This window comes from Gorilla gorilla, chromosome 16, assembly GCF_029281585.2.
Source record: "Gorilla gorilla gorilla isolate KB3781 chromosome 16, NHGRI_mGorGor1-v2.1_pri, whole genome shotgun sequence".
Taxonomy (NCBI): domain Eukaryota; kingdom Metazoa; phylum Chordata; class Mammalia; order Primates; family Hominidae; genus Gorilla; species Gorilla gorilla.
This window is the reverse complement of record NC_073240.2, coordinates 92014790-92031729: the sequence shown is the minus strand read 5'-3', so window position 1 is coordinate 92031729 and position 16940 is coordinate 92014790. Positions and strand designations below refer to the sequence as shown.

The following is a 16940-nucleotide window of genomic DNA, read 5'->3' as shown; positions in this document are numbered from 1 at the left end:
TAGAAGCACATCACCAGCTGGGCTAATTTTTAAATTTTTTTGTAGAGACCGGGGTCTTGCTATGTTGCCCAGGCTGGTGTCAGACTCCTAGGCTCAGGTGATCCTCCCACCTTGGCCTCCCAAAGTGCTGAGATTACAGGTGTGACCACTGCACCCTACTCCCTCACTTTTGCAGATGGGAAACCAAGGATGAAGGAGAGGAGAATGCCTTGCCCAAGACCTCAATGCTAAAATTCCCGGCAGCTGTGGTTTGTATTCACCTGGGGCTGGCAGCATCGGGACCACCAGGAGACCCGGTGGAAATGCACACCTTTGGGGCGCACCCCAGACTTGCTGCATCGGAAGCCATGCCACAACCAGCCCTCGAGGTGACTGAGGCTAACACAAGTTTGAGAACTACTGCCCTGGCCCTTGCTTTCTCGGCTGGGACTGAAGTTCTGCACAGGTAGGACCCAGTGACAAACTTTCACCTCCCAACTGCTCCATGTACCTTGGTCCCCACAAAAGCCTTCCTCACACACAGGTAAACTCCGGAAACAAAGGATAGGAAAGAGAGCTAGAAGCAGACACTGGTGGTTATGAACATCTTCACATGATAGACAATGCCTCTCCAAAGTGAGGAAAACTGGCTTGCTATTTCAGCACAAACAAGACGCCAACCAGCCAAAAACATTGGTACACACGCAAAAGAAAACCTAGGCCAGGCACGGTGGCTCACACCTGTAATCCCAGCACTTTGGGAGGCCGAGGCAGGTGGATCACCTGAGGTCAGGAGTTCAAGACCAGCCTGGCCAACATGGTGAAAACCCATCTCTACTAAAAATACAAAAAATTAGCCGGGTGTGGTGGCCCGCGCCTGTAGTCCCAGCTACTCGGGAGGCTGAGGCAGGAGAATTGCTTGAACCCAGGAGGCGGGGGTTGCAGTGAGCCGGGATCCCACTGTTGCACTCCAGCCTGGGCCACAGAGCAAGACTCTGTCTCAAACAACAACAACAACAGCAACGAAAATAAAAAACAGAAAGGAAAAGAAAACCTAGGCTGGGCATGGTGACTCCCGTCTGTAATCCCAGCACTTTGGGAGGCCGAGGCGGGCAGATCACCTGAGGTCAGGAGTGTGAGACCAGCCTGGCCCCCATGGTGAAACCCTGTCTCTACTAAAAATACAAAAATTAGCCAGATGTGGTGGTGCACGCCTGTAATCCCAGCTACTTGGCGGGAGAATCGCTTGAACCCAGGAGGCGGAGGTTGCAGTGAGCCAAGATCATGCCACCACGCCACTGCATTCTGGCCTGGGTGACAGAGTGAGACTCTGTCTCAAAAAAAAAAAAAAAAAAAAAGAAGAAGAAAATCTAAGTGAAAACTGAAGCCAGCTGGAAAGCGGCTTATGTTTGTCCAGATGAAGCCAGCAGAAGTAACAAGGGAGCTTTCGGTGACCTGGGGCACCGTCCCCACTGCCTAGTGCTGGCCGTGGGGCTGCAGGATTTTAAGGCCCTGCCAGCCTGAGGCCCCGTCTCCTCCTTCTATCTTATCCTCCCATGAGAAGGCAATGAGACAGATGTCTCACAGCGCCCCTTCACCCACTCACCCGCCCATCCGCTCATCTATCCATCCAACAAGCTGTTATTAGGCACCGGCTGTGTGCCAAGTCCCTGGGGCTGGAACCCAGATCTGGGGCAAAGGTGCAGACCCTAAGCTGAGGCCTGTGGAGGGAGTGGCAGGCCCTGTGGGGCGGGGGTCCTGGCAGGTGTGCTGGGGTCATCCCCATTGTGCCGCTTGCTGGGCTGGGGCTCATACAGGCAGGTGGCCCAGCCTAGAGTGTGCATATCCTCACAGTGAGGCGGTGGCCAGGCTGGCACAGGGCACTTTCTGCTCAGGAAAGGGGTCCCGCGGGTGGGTGCTGTGTCCTTTCTGCTCTTCCTGGGTGAGGAGGGACCACAAAGGAGAGCACAGGGTGGCTTCAGCTGGGGTGGCTGGACACTGGGATGGTCAGCCTGGAGGTCACTTGGCCGTTTCAGCCTCCTGGGCACCCTCCCCAACTCCTGCTGGCCCAGGTGCCCTGGGGTCTTCACCCTCACCCCACTTACTCCAACACTGCTCTCTCCTTCCCCCGGGGCATTTCCCTCCCTGCCTGTGCCCTGGTTGAAGGCTGAACCATGCCTGGAGCTCTGCTCTGGTCAAGAAATGTTTGTGGAATATCTGACCAAAAGGATGCTGCAGCAGCCCCGGAGGCCAGGACCAAGTGGCATGTTGATGGTGCAGATGAGACACTGGGACTCTGAGAGTCCACAGAACTTGCCAAGGGCACTCCATGGCTGAGGAAGGGGCCAGGTCCCACCCACTCCAGACTGGCTCTCACTGGGTGCAAGGGACCTGGTGGCGACGGTGGCCGCACGGGTCTCTGTCCTCATATGCACATCCAGCCATGCAGGCGGGTGTCTGTGGTGGGGCTGGCGTGGGCTGACCTCCGATCTCCCTGGTGCTGACTGCTGAGGTCATCTTTGAGGTTAGCAGTGTTAACTGCCTCCCTGTCACAGCGTCTCAACGCTCCCACAGCGGTGGGGGCCACAGCGCAGGGGGCCACAGCGCAGGGGGCCACCCCTTTCTGAGCCCGAGCAGGGCTCTGGGCAGAACTCCAGGAGTCTCTCAGTGTCTCTGATGTCCTTCCTTCTAGGCGGGGGTTTCAGGTCTGGTAGTGGTGGCTCTTCAGACCCTTACTCCGCATCAGCAGTTCCCGGGGCACCATTGCCGCCTCCCACCCCAAGAGTCCCTGCTCCAGGTTCTATCCTACCGAGGAGAGTCTTCCCTACAGGAAGCAGGGACCTGAGCTCTCTGCTCCACTCCTGGCCCAGGCATAGTGCCAGGGCCTGACCTTCATGGGGCCTTGTGGCTCCTGGCAGGGACTGAGTAGATGGGGCCAGGACAGGCAGACGCCTGTGGCCTGTGTGTGTGACAGGCCCTGTGTGTGCGACCCATGGGGACAGACAGGCTCTCTGGGGTGAACTCCCACATTCTGAATAGATCTGAGCCTAGAGACCATCAGAGTGCCATCCCGGCACCTTCCCAGGGGTCACCGAACCCTCTGTGGGGCCGTGGAACCACACAGTTGAAGTGTGACGATGCCAAAACCTCGACCTTCACCTTGGCTAGCTGCAGGGACAGCCTCAGGCCTGTGCGGGGACGCCTCACCATGGCTGGGGCTTTCTGGACTCTACTTCTGGCTTCTGTCTACCTTCTTGTCCTGTCCTTCTTCCCAGTGGTGACCCTGTGGGGCAGGGTACACAGCCCACCCCAACCAGGGAGGGTTTTCTCCCTTCCTCCTTTGTCTCCTGCCAACAGGGAGTGTGGGCCAGCCGAGAAGCCTTTCCGAGAAGCAGAGTGAGTGCATTAGTGCGTTAGTGAGTAGCAGGAGCCTACTGCAGGCCGAGGGGCTTGTCCCCGAAGTCCTGGGTCTGCCCTGCACAGCTGCAGAGTCGAGCCCCTGCCTCCTAGTAGTTGCTGCACTCATGAACTGGAGCACCTAGCAGGGTCTGGGCCAGGCTCGGGTCCCCTGGGTGCGCCCCACCAGCTGGCTTCTCTGAGCCCTGGCTTTGAGGCCACACGGGGCTGTGGCAGCTGCACGGAGGGAGAAGTGGCTGCTGGAGCCCCTGGGGATTCCTCCCCAGCTGCCACAGAAGACCCATCGGCCATTGTCTCTGCCCAGAGGCCTCTGCCAGCGGCGGGTCCCAGGCTGGGGGAGGTTGACAGCTGCTGCCTGCTGCTCCCCACCCAGGCAGCAGCTCCCAGCCAGAGAAAGAGCCGGGCTGGGACTCTGGGAACCTCCAAAGGACAGGGTGGGCCTCGGGGCCTCAGAGCAGTTCCAGACGGCTGCAGGAGTGGGAGAAGCAGCAGTTTCTCAAGAAGAGCGAGAAGGCTTGGACCACAGCCTCCGCTTCCTCTTCTGGAGAAAAGCCACAGCTCAGCGATGCTGGCTGATAATTCTGCAGCCTCTGTCCCTGGAGCCTGCAGCAGAGGCTGGGAGTTTCGAACAGGTGATAGCAGGTGGCCCCTGAGGCTCTGGGTGGAAAGCGGGGTTGGGAGAAGAGGTTGGATAGTTCAGGGAAAGAGCTCAGATTCTTGATGCCACTGAACTTGTTGTCTGAACTGGAGCACTTTTGAGAATGAAAATGAGCTGTGTTAATTATCACACCAGGACAATGGATGTAAACTGGGACTCCAGGGCAAATCGAGATGTGTGTTACCCTACTTACTACCACTTCCTAGCTGTGTGGATTTGGGCAAGTTACATAACCTCTCTGAATTCTGGTTTCTGCATAAAAAAGGCCAACATCATGTGCCTGCCTCCCAGGGCTGCGGGAGGGATGGAAGAAGTGAATTACCTGAGTTCCCAAAACAGCCCTTGGCACGGAGCCGGTGGGGTGAGGGGCTCTCCGTGCTTGTTCTTTTCCTCCGAGAGTGGTGGGTTCTCTGTCCCTGGAGGTGAGCAAGGGCCTGCCTGCCAGTGTTCTGTAGTGTGAGGGCCTCAGCAGGGCATATGTGCAGCTACAGAGCCAGATTCCAATCCTGCCTGTGCCCTCCAGAAGGGTGACAAGTGAGTGTGGGAGAGTCAGGCCTTCGTGTACCTAGGGGAGGATGGGCCCGTGATGGGTCCCAGGCTGGCACTCCTTGGTGGACTTGTGCCCTCTCCTATCCCAGGTGGTGGCAATTTGTGCCCATGGAGGGCCACCAGCAGGGCCCAGCCCAGAGCAGCTTTGCTGTATCATGGACCCGTCTTTGGCTTCAAAGCCTTGGCATTGGTTCAGGGAAAGTTTGCCTGCTCCTGCCCTCCTGGGGTTGCGCTGGGCGAATGCAGAGCTTCCCTGGGGGTCTGAGAGGACTGGAAGATGAGCTGGAGGAGGGAGGCCGCTTGCATTTTCTGTGCCTGCTCCCGGGTCCTGAGAAACTGAGCAGAGCCTGTTCCAACCTAGAATGTTTTCAAGAGTCGGGTGTGGGGCCTGGCTCTGCCACTTGTGGTCGTTTGAGCTTAGGCAAATCAGAGGTCTCTAGGCCTCAGGTTCCTTGCTGGGAGGCAGGGGTGGGTCAACCTGTCATCTTCCCAGGACATGGGGAAGGGCTGTAGGTAGTGTGGGCCCCACATGGCTCTGCTCTCCACCTTCAGGCCCCACGCACATTATTTTCATCTGTTCCCCCACAGCCCTGGGAGCTCCTGGAGGCACAGCCTGCGACCCTGAGGGATAAGCTCCATCTCCAGAAGGAACGAGTGGATGAGGTCAGAGCCCAGCAGTGACCTGTCTGTGCCAGAGTCCACCCCCACCACCAAGGCCAGAGCTGCTGCAGCAGGTGGAACGGACATGCCTCCTGCCAGATGCCTTGGCTGGATCAGCAACTCTCCAAGGTGGCCTCATGCTGGGGACATTACCCCAGGGGTATCAACTTCTGGCTACTTTGTCTCCTTTCCACTTCTCATGCACAGAGAAGGTTCTTCTGGCCAGAAGGATGACCTCTGAAAATGTCAGATCCAGAACGCATCCGTGCTAATGGCACTCAGCCCTCAGCAAACTCACCTGGCCAGTCCCCCCCCATTAAACACGGAGCCAAAAGCCCACAGGCCGCAGTTGGGGCTCACAGGCAGCCGAGGAGGCAGGAAGTCAGTGTGCTACCACAAGGGTGGGTCCTCAGGGTGGGTGCAGGGTCCCTCTCAGGACTGAGTCCCCAGGCGGAGGCCACACGGCTTCCCATCAACCCCCTCTTCACACCTTTGGCTTTGGCACAGGCAGGGTCTTCCCAGCTACACCCTCCTGAGTAACGTCACAGGTAACACCACACAAAGGGCAGGCCGAGGTGTGTGTTTTGTCTTATGCCACTTCCTCGCTGCGTGGCACCCAGACAAAGGCGACCTACAGCTGAGAAACGCATGTCTCCGAAAATGGGGCCACTGGAGTTCAGGCAAGAGAGGCCAAAATCCTACCAAAGATGCTGGGGCCAATTGGCCCATTATGGAGCATCCTGAAAAACGAGGCCACCACAATACCAAAGGACTACAGCAACTGCTACACACGTCCACCCAAACAATCTGCCAATCTTTCTCGCTGACCCCAAATACTGGGATATTATCCAGTGTTGATAATTTGTAGGCAAAAGAATGGTCTCACATGGTTTTATCATATTTTTATTCATGGAGATTGACCTTTTTCACATATTTGCAGAGCATGTATATTTCTTTTTTTTTTTTTTTGAGATGGAGTCTCGCTGTGTTGCCCAGGCTGGAGTGCAGTGGCACGATCTCGGCTCACTGCAACCTCCGCCTCCTGGGTTCAAGCGATTCTCTTGCCTCAGCCTCCTGAGTAGCTGGGACTACAGGTGTGCCTGTACACCACGCCTGGCTAATTTTTGTATTTTTAGTAGAGACGGGGTTTCACCATGTTGGGCAGGCTGGTCTCAAACTCCTGACCTCGTGATCCACCTGCCTCGGCCTCCCAAGGTGCTGGGATCCCAGGTGTGAGCCACAGTGCCGGGCCATGAGCATGTGTATTTCTTCTTCTGAGACTAGCCTGTTCACATCCTTGGTCCACCTGCCCCCCGGGGATGTTTCTGACTGGTTCACGGGTATTTGGTATGATGGATACTAATCCTTTGTAATATATTTTCTCCTCTTTTCCCCGTCATTTGTCTTTTAATTTTGTTTGTGTTGTCTTACATGAAAAGCTTTAGTTTCACAAGGGCCCACGCGTGGCTCTTCCTTTGGCTTCTGGGTTTCGTGTTATGCTCCGAAGCTCTTGCACGGAGATGATTCAGCTGCTGCCTCAGACGTTCTGAGAAACAACGGCCACAACACTTGCAGCGGCAGCAAAACACGCTTATTCAAAAGAAAATGTTTATTTTAAAAAGAAGAACTATCACCCCCCCAGCATTTATTTAAATATTAATAGAGACGAGTAAAAATTTCAAATGGTATAACAAGAATAACAGCTTTATAGTCACAGATGGTCAGATGCTGACAAACAAGAAAGAGGGTCTATGTACATTGAGATTCGGTTGTTATGAGAATGCATACGAAGGCTTAAGAAACGGTCTATTTATAGGCTTCGGTGGAGCCATAATCCCCAATTTGCTATTGGCTCCTGATGTCGCTTGAGAAGTATGTGAGGCTGAACTGGATCCAATGATGCTGGAGGATTTCGTTTTGGAAGATATCTTTCTACATGTGGCAGACCCCCTGAAATGTGACAAAGAAAAAAATCAAAATGTTAAATGAAACCAAAAATGAATGACCTTCTTCCTCTCAACCTGCACAGAGCTACAATACCACTTCCCTGGGCCTAATGTGTCCTCGTGCATTTTCTGCCTACGAACCCCCTAGGTAAGGTTAGTTTCCTTTACTACTTATGGAATAAAGGACCGCGGCCCTTCATATAAATTTGTTCTGGATTTGTCTTTCTGAAATGTGAAGGACTGTATCTTAATTTTCTGACTTGTGACCAACCCACCGCCCCTCTCTCCACCCACACCTTCGGCAGCCTACAACCAGAGCCTGCAAGAGGAGCTGAGGTCCACATGTCCTCATCTATTCTGACCAAATAAAAGAAGTGAAACACCTTGCTGTAAGGCCCCAGCTCCCTGCTGACAGGCACCCCGGAATGACTGGACTTGCACAGTCCAGAGCAAGGCAGCTGTGGGGTGAGCATGCATGGGGTGGAGCTGGGTGGCCAGGAGTGGCAAAGCTGGGCGTCTTCCTGGCCAGCCCCAGGAAGCCCCAGGAAGGCTGCAGATGCGGCCTTCTGTTAGGACCATGTCCAGCAGCTCCCTGGCTCACCTGCCTACACCCAGAGATCTGCCAGCTCTCCCTCCCACTCGCTGCCTTCTAAAGCCAAGGAAGAAGCCGCCAGAGCCGATTACCAAGTCCTTCCAGCATCTCACTTTCCTTGCAGACCTTAAGATAACAGCTCCCTTCCCACCCCTAAATGAAATAAAAACAAACAAAACCATGGGGCCGGCATGTTTACAGTGATGGCTGTGGGCAGCACTACCCGCAGAAGCCTTTCCTGCTGCTCTGTAACCGGCTGATGTCAGGCCCCACACTAATTCCACGGCACCAGGGCATACAAGTAGCCTCCCGTCTGAATTGAGGGTATAGGGCCACAGCCTGTGGGTAATGACATTCTGGTGGAGCTCCATGACTTAAACTCTGGCTCCAAGGCAGTTTTACTGCAGAACTGGCAGAGATCTGCTAGACTGGCAGAGATGCAGCCTGAAGTTTCCCTATGCTGATTTCCTGCTGAGAAATTAAGCCCAGAGAGAAAACCTGCTGTTTATGTTGATTTACAGAATGAATCTGCCAACAGCAGCCTCCATTTCACCTGGGCCATCCATTTACTCCCACTCAGAGAGCCCAGAACACAACTGGTTCATTGTGTGTTGTTCTGAAGATGTGAAACTCTGAGGGTAGGGTGGGGAGGTGAGGTTGCTGGCAGAGAGCCACATTTATTCTTTCACTGCACAGGGACTCTCAATCCGGGGAGCAGACTGGGTCGGTGGAAGGGAGAGTGGAGCAAAAAGAGGCTGCTCCAAGGGTAACACAAAGTCACACAGTGCACTGGCTTTAGCTGGTAGGGCTTAAAAAAGAATCCCATCTTGGCTGGGCACAGTGGCTCACGGCTGTCATCCCAGCACTTTGGGAACCAAGGTGGGTAGATCACCTGGGGTCAGGAGTTCGAGACCAGCCTGGCCAACATGGTGAAACCCCATCTAAAAATACAAAAATTAGCCCAGCGTGGTGGCGTGCACCCATAATCCCAGCTACTTGGGAGTCTGAGGCAGGAGAATAGCTTGAACCCGGGAGGCAGAGGCTGCAGTGAGCCGAGATGGTGCCACTGCACTCCAGCCTGGGTGACAAGAGCGAAACTCCATAACGACAACAACAACAAATCCCATCTTAAACACCCAGGCTCACTGAAAACAAGCATGGAAATGGGTGCAAGTGTGAGCTTTACTGCTTCTTATCAGATTAGGTTCCAGGTGATGCTGCAAAGTGCTTCACTCTTACAAACAAAAGTTGTGAAAATTAAATAAGGGAGCCAATAGCAATATGGTTTGCTTTGTTCATAAAGATGAGATGGGAGACCATGCGTGTTTTTTAGGAGTCTCCACAGGCAACATGCAGAAGTGAACGTGCTCCGGGCAGGTGTGGGCAGGCCAGTGTCCGCTTCTACCTTTGAAATTGAGACCAGGCAGGGTTGGCCTCCGATAAGCCCTCCCCAGGCCAGGCCTAAGCTTCCTCTTCAAAAACCCGGGGTGTTGAGCCAGATGCCTTTTAAGGTCTCCGGCTCTGTGTGAGTTACTGAGGAAATGAGTATTTCCCAAAGTGGAGGAATAAATGATGGAAATAAGAAAATGTTCTCACTGAAGAGCACTTACTGATCACTTGCGCACTCAAAACCACAAAATTAAACTAACGTTTTCTAATGCCTTTCATTTCGGTACTCTGGCAGGAGGATTAGCACATACAAGATTTTGTTTATGGACTTAACAAGAAAATGACAATTTGGTAATGTCTGCCTTCCTTTCTCTTTCCCCACTCAGTTCTTGTTTTTTATTACTCAGAAGGACAAGAGGTAGAAAAACTGCAAAAGAAAACACAACAGCTTGCAAAAGTTGACTGTGGACTTTTTTTTTGGTTTCTTTTTTCTGCAAGCAATTCTGTTACAATATACAGTTACTTTGGGGTCAAGTTCTCAAGACTGATGGAATGGTCTCCCTCCTGCCAGGCCTAACCTACTAGCCAGAAGGCTGAGGGTGCCCTGGCAGAAAATCAAAAAGGGGCTGTCAGAAACAATGCAATTATGAAGAAAGAAGGAAACTGCCAAGATCATCACACATATCAGACCATGCTGTCTTTGTTGTTCCCCTGGTGTGCAGAAAGCGCCCAGAACAGACATGTCCCAGACGAGCGGCCCAGGAAAACGTGGGAAGGGGAAGACAGAAGCCATTTACGCAACCCCTAAAGAGGCCTGGCTTGACTGAACTTTTGGTTTCTCTGTTGTGGCTTCTTCTCGCTACCCCTGCAAAGGCTGGGAGGTCGATTCTCCCAGGTGTTAATGAAAGGCAGGGAGTGTGCACGTGCTCAAGGTGGAGATCCATGGGATTCTGCAGCAATAAAAGCAGCGGAGCAAGTACTGACAGAATAGTAAAAGCCACGAGGACACAAAACCCTTTGTTATTTATTCAGCTAGTGTATGATTTATAGTATTTTAGGTGGAAAAGTCTCTTAAGAAGAGCAATCATCCCAAACAGGCAAACAAATATATAAGGGAAGATCAACATGGAAGACATCTTTGCAAACAAGAAACATTAGTCAGGGTGAGTGCGGTGGCTCACGTCTGTAATCCAGCACTTTGGGGAGACCAAAGTGGGCTGATCACTTGAGCTCAGGAGTTTGAGACCAGCCTGGGCAACATGGGGAAACTCCATCTGTACAAAAAATACAAAAATTAGCCAGGAGTGATGGTATACACCTGGAGTCCCAGCTACTCAGGAGGCTGAGGTGGGAGGATCACTTGAGTACAGGAGGCAGAGGTTGCAGTGAGCCGAGATTGCGCCACTGCACTCTAGCCTGGGCAACAGAGCCAGACTTTGTCCCCAAATTAAAAAAAGAAAGAAAACTTTAGTCATAACTATTAGTCAGTAGATGTTTTAAACATCTGAAGCAAATATTTTTTGTTGTTTCTTGAAGCAAATATTTTTGTTTTGGATCAAACCTTAATTGTCACTCCATTAACAACTGTCATTCCATTAGCAATATTTAATAATGGCTTATTTTAATAAATCCTTCAAAGCAAGGCAGAGCTGTTGCACTTTTGTCCTTTCTTCCCTTGTTCCCTATATTGCAAAAGATGTCACAAAACATACCCCTTTGCCTTGGAACCACTGGAAGCAGTTTTTCTCCTCTTAGACCTTTGGGAGGCTGGCATCTTTTTCCTCTTCCTTTCATTTCTGGTTTTACTTGCAAAGTAGTGGGAAGATACGGGTATTTCCTCGTCGAGCTCCTCAGCGGCACCTCTTCCGGGGCCTCTGCTGCTGGACAGGCTTATCCCTGGGGAACTGTCTTCAGCTACAAATGGAAAATGCAGATGTTTACAGGTGATGTCGCACTGGTCCACGTGTTTTTAGTGTATATGAAGAGACACACTGCAGGGGCCCATTTTAGCAGATACCTAGCTGCTTTCCTGCCATATGGATTCAACAATTCAGCAAGAACCAAACCTTTTTTTACTTCACAAAGCCCCAAAGTGTTCAATGGCAATTCATTTTTAACAAAAGAGAATCAGAATTCATTTAAAAAATTTGTGATAGTCTTGAAGTTAACTAGAGACATGAGGTTTAGCTCATACTGTCGCATATGGCCTGTGTTCCTGTTGTTGATTGGGCAGTTAGTTCTGGTAGGCAATTCAAAAAGTATCAACTGCTATAAAGATGGCAGGCAATTTTACTTATTTTAAATGTGCTGGAAAAATCAGCTCAATCTAAGGGAAACAAACGGTCCTGTATCTCATCTTTGAACAATAGTTTCTTAGTAAATGAACATAAGAAAATTTTAGATCCTATTTTACTCTTTACAGACAAAAAAACTTGTCTTTGCACAATATGGCTGAACATGTCACATATTATGCGGGAGGTGAGACCGCATGAAAGCACACATTTGCAAAGAAGATGGTAATTTCCATAAGTATTTGCATCCCAAGGCACCCAAAAAGCATGAAACCTCCCTATAGATAGGTCACACGGGGACCCAGTCTCCATTTCCTGGCTGGTCTGCCTTGTCCTACAGGCCACCCTACAGGAGCAGCATGGTGGGCACAAGACTCCACCATGGCTGCTCCAACCCTGGCTCACTGTCAAAATGTATTCGGAACAAGGCTTTTAATGGACTAATTACCATATAGAAGAATTTAGGAGAACCTGACCAGGTGTGGTGGCTCATGCCTGTAACCCCAGCACTTCAGGAGGCTGAGGCGGGTGGATCACTTGAGGTCGTAAGTTCAAGACCAGCCTGGCCAACATAGTGAAACCCCAACTCTACCAAAAAAATACAAAAATAAGTCAGGTGTGGTGGTGCATGCCTGTAGTCTCAGCTACTGGGGAGGCTGAGGTGGGATAATTGCTTGAATCTGGGCGGCACAGTGAGCCAAGATTGTGCCACTGAACTCCAGCCTGGAGTGAGACTCTGAGAAAAAAAAAAAAAAGCGACTGGGTAAAGAGAGAACTTGAACTATCTCATCCTGCTCATCATTTCCATCATCCTTGGGAAGACCCCCACACTGCCTGTCTGGAAGCAGGAAGAACACTGAACCGGGCCTGTCTGTTGTGTCCTATTACGTGGTGATGTTATCAGAGGGCAGAAGACTTCTGTGCTCTCAATATTTCCTACAACAAAATGCTTTGTTGTTCTCATTTCCCCCAGGTCAATGATTTCTAAAGCTGTAATGATGATGAAGCTCATGATTAGAGGTGCCACAGGACAGGCCTAACGTGACTCCGGGAACATCTGATAATGATGCACTCAGGCAGGTTCTATCAATGACTAACAATAATAATATTCTAGCTGCATGCTCATTTCTCCAAAACATTTAAACACTAGTCTTAAATTTTATCTTTAGACATGTTTGTCAGATCACATGTTCCTTCCTTGGTGGAGGAACCTGATTCACAAAGAGGCTATTGGTGGCCTGCTTGAGACCACACAGCATGACGTGGTGGCAGATCTGGAACTGGCACCCAGGGCTCTGATCCCTCGAGCACTTGCATTACAGGAACCAGCAACCCGTGGGCCCAAAGGTCCCCTTTTGGATCCTATGAGTAAGTTCAGAACTGGCACTCACAGGGGGCATAATCACTAGTGTCCTCTCAGAGGTGACTGGCACACCACTGGGGGCTGACTTGGATGTCAGTGTGATGAGGTGTAGGAAGCATTCACACAACCCGGAAAGTGCATCATTCTAATTCAGTGAGACGCGTCGCTTCACATTAAACAGGCTTTTAGAGAACACACATGGCTGTGTACTAACCTGGTGATGTCCATTCAGAGTATTTCTGTAATACTGAAATCACTTCCGCACCATATTTTTCCAGTTTGTCTTCAGTAACACCATCAATTTGAAGCAAAACCTCAGGATCAGAAGATAAAGATTCTGTGCAAAGGCATAAAATTAGGAATTTAAATTATCACCCATAGAAAACCCACTGAATTCAGGCTCATTCACGCATTCAGCACACGTCTGCTAAGTGCCAACTAACTGCAGGGTACTGGGAACACAGGCCAATTTTGTAAAAGGCAAAGTTAGCACCTCAGAGGCAGCAGACAGGCACAGAGGGCAGGAACCCACCATCCAATTCCAGCGGCATAGGCCAGGGCAGAGCAAGGGCAAGAGCCAGGGCAGGAGGAAGCTGAGGGTGGGACCGGTGCCATGTGCGTGGAGTGGAGCAGATCTGCTCTTGCCCACTGTTCCCATGGCCAGTACTCATCTAGCTGAGACTGGTGTGCCCTCTCTTTGCTGAGAACGCTGCATTTCTATTTCCAGCTCCAGCCTCTTCTCTGCACTCCAGACTTGTACACCCCACCCTAGATGGCATAACCAAATTGTTACTTCCTCCAGCACAAACTTTTCTTCCTCCACTCTTTCCCCATGTGGGTTGAGGCAACAAGCAGCCAGCTGAATCCTCTGCATAGAGGTCGCATATCAGTCTTGCAGCTAGACAAGCCTGTCATTTAAAGGTCACCCTGGCTGCTGTTTAAGAACTTGACTGTAAAGGAAAGAGTAGAATCCGGGAGCCTGGTGGAGGCCATTGCAGGAGCGAGTGGGGATGGAGTGAACTGGAATGCAGTAGTGGAGACACAGTGAAGGAAGTCTGGGTGAGTTTTGGAGGCTGGCTCTGCAGGACTGACTGATGCACTGGCTCTGGGTAGTGAGGGAGTAACCATTCCTATGTATTTGAGCTGAGCAAAGAGTGGATTTCAAATCCTTTCCCATCTGTGATTTTCACATTATTCCCATGTTTAGAGGAAAAGCAAGAGACTGTGGACAGAACAGAAGGTTTATGAAGGGGGTTTAATGAAAGATAAAGTAGGAGAGGCAGGAAGAAATGTAGACCCTTGATAAAATGTATACTTTATCTGGGAAGCTGTTGTAGTTTTACTAGTTTTTGAAAGATTAAAATGTACATCACATTCACAGCTGGAGGTAAGGAAGACAGTTAAGAAACTACACTAATCGCCTAGAAATAACATATCATAAAATACCAAATTTCATCAATTCCAAGACACACACCTTTTCACAATTTAGCATTCCTGAGGTCAAGATATGTCTTAGAACTGCTGATGGCTAAATGGCAGCTGCCTTGCGGTTGTCACTGCTCATGCTTGTGAGAACTTAGTCATAGCTATTAGTACTGTCAGCATGTCAACAAAGTCACTGCACTGTTTGTACCTCATGTATTGAGTCTAACTGCCATGACATGTCTTCAAAAAGACTATACTATGATTAGCATTAAAAAAGTGATTGTGAATGCAGAAAAGTTCTGAAACAGAGTAGCAGGGAATACATTTGGTATTAAGAAAAGCACTATCTGGCTGAGCGCGGTAGCTCATGCCTGTAATCCCAATACTTTGGGAGGTTGAGACAGGGCGGACTGCTTCAGCCTAAGAGTATGAGACCAGTCTGGGTAACAGTGAGGCCCTGTCTCTGCAAAAAAATAAAAAAGCTAGCCAAGCATGGTGGTACATGCCTGTAGTTCCAGCTACTCAGGAAGCTGGGGTAGGAGGATCACTTGAGCCCAGGAGGTCTAGGCTGCAGTGAGCTGTGTTCAACCACTACACCCAGCCTGGGTGACAGAATAAGATCTTATCTCCAAAAAAACAAAACAAAGCAAAACAAAAAAAAACCCAGGCACTATTTGTCTCTGAGGACACATGCCCACAATTCCATAGTTTCTCGCAAGTACAACCAAGTGCTTTACGTGACCTAAGAAAGAAGATGCCCAAAGTAGATGAGGCAGCATTACATTTTTGTTACTGAGAGATGTACAACCTTCTGTTGACACTTTCTGGTATCATCAAGAAACCACCACCTTCAAAACAGAACTGATAACAGAGGTTTCGATTAAATCCTGGGGAAAATAGTGGAACACTCTGGAAATGCCTTATGGCTAATGAGAATGTTAGTGATGACATAGGGAAAAACAAAGACATGGACAACTCAGTCAAAAAGTGACTCAGAAGAGTCAGGCTTTGAATGTGAACTTTTATAAGTACCTACGGTAATTTGATTATATGTATTTTTCATACAGGCACAGAGCTGTGGATAATAAAAATCAATGTCTAAATCAGTAAAAAACAATTCTTTCAATAAAAGAACTGTGTCATAGTTTAATTAGCAGAATTTTTTCTTCCTTAATAGTCCATAAAGTAACAGTATCTTAATATAGCTGGCATCTTAGAGTCCGTGAAATATTGTAATGACCGATTATGGTAGGAGAGGGAATGAAGAAGAGAGAAGGTGATGATTATGAGATTTTATGAAGAAGAATATGGAAGGTAATATAGCCCAGCTGGTCAACTATATGAAGACGTTGTTTTCCAGGAACTCTACTACTGAAATTCTGGGTTGGGCTATCTGCCCATGGAAATAACTCAGACCAGTAAGTATTTATTAACTAAAGACATAGCAGTGTGCTAGATCCAGATTCAAAGAAGCATAAAACATAATCTCTTCATAAGGAAACTAGCTCTTCATTGCAGAATTTTTTTTTTTTTTTTTTTTTTGAGATGGAGTCTCGCTCTGTCGCCCAGGCTGGAGGGCAGTGGCGCAATCTTGGCTCACTGCAACCTCCACCTCCTGGGTTCAACCAATTCTCCTGCCTCAGGTTCCCAAGTAGCCGGGACTACAAGCGCCCGCCACCACGCCTGGCTAATTTTTGTATTCTTAGTAGAGACAGGGTTTTACCATGTTGGCCAGGCTAGTCTCGAACTCCTGACCTCAGGCAATCCGCCCACCTCAGCCTCCCAAAGTGCAGGGATTACAGGCGTGAGCCACGGCCCCCAGCCCATCACAATATTACAATTGGTCATTACAATATTTCATTGACTCTAAGATGCCAACTATATTAAGATACTGTTATTTTATGGACTGTTAAGGAAGAAAAAATTCTGCTAATTAAACTATGACACAGTGCTTTTATTGAAAGAATTTTTTTTACTGATTTGGACATTGATTTTTATTATCCACAGCTCTGTGCCTATATGAAAAATACATATAATCAAAGTAAATGGTGGGTGCATTCCTGTAATCCCAGCTACTCGGGAGGTTGAGGCAGGAGAATTGTTTGAACCCAGGAGGCGGAGGCTGCAGATATTAGCTGTGTACATAACACAGCTAAACACTACAAAGCAGGCAAATAATCAGCACAAATAATGAAGTAATGTCTGGTTTTAGAAATTACAATAATCCGGCCAGATGCAGTGGCTCATGCCTGTAATCCCAGCACTTTGGGAGGCTGAGGCGGGGGGATCACCTGAGGTCAGGAGTTCGAGACTAGCCTGGCCAACATGGTGAAACCCTGCCTCCCGGGTTCAAATGATTCTCCTGCCTCAGTCTCCCAAGTAGCTGGGATTACAGGCACCCACCACCACACCTGGCTGATTTTTTGTATTTTTAGTAGAGACGGGTTTTGCCATCTTGGGCAGGCTGGTCTTGAACTCCTGACCTCATGATCCACCTGCCTCGGCCTCCCAAAGTGCTGGGATTACAGGCATGAGCCACCGTGTCCGGCCAGATCATTGTAATTTCTAAAACCAGACATCACTTCATTACTTGTGCCGATTATTTGCCTGCCTTATAGTGTTTAGCTGTGTTATATACAAATATCTGCAACTTCTGCCTCCTGGGTTCAAG

At 49.7% G+C, this 16940-nt stretch overlaps 1 protein-coding gene across 1 annotated transcript in view; it reads right to left on the bottom strand.

Annotated features, from left to right (window-relative positions):
* Nucleotides 1-6857: 6857 nt before the first annotated feature.
* BLM (BLM RecQ like helicase) overlaps nt 6858-16940 on the bottom strand; it is a 96679-nt gene continuing 86596 nt past the window's right edge. The window contains exons 20-22 of the mRNA XM_019011318.4: nt 13059-13181; nt 10903-11104; nt 6858-7213 (exon numbers count right to left, since the gene is read on the bottom strand). Coding sequence (XP_018866863.4) covers nt 7036-7213; nt 10903-11104; nt 13059-13181 — 503 coding nt within the window. The 3' untranslated portion in view covers nt 6858-7035. The remainder of the gene's footprint in view (nt 7214-10902; nt 11105-13058; nt 13182-16940) is intronic.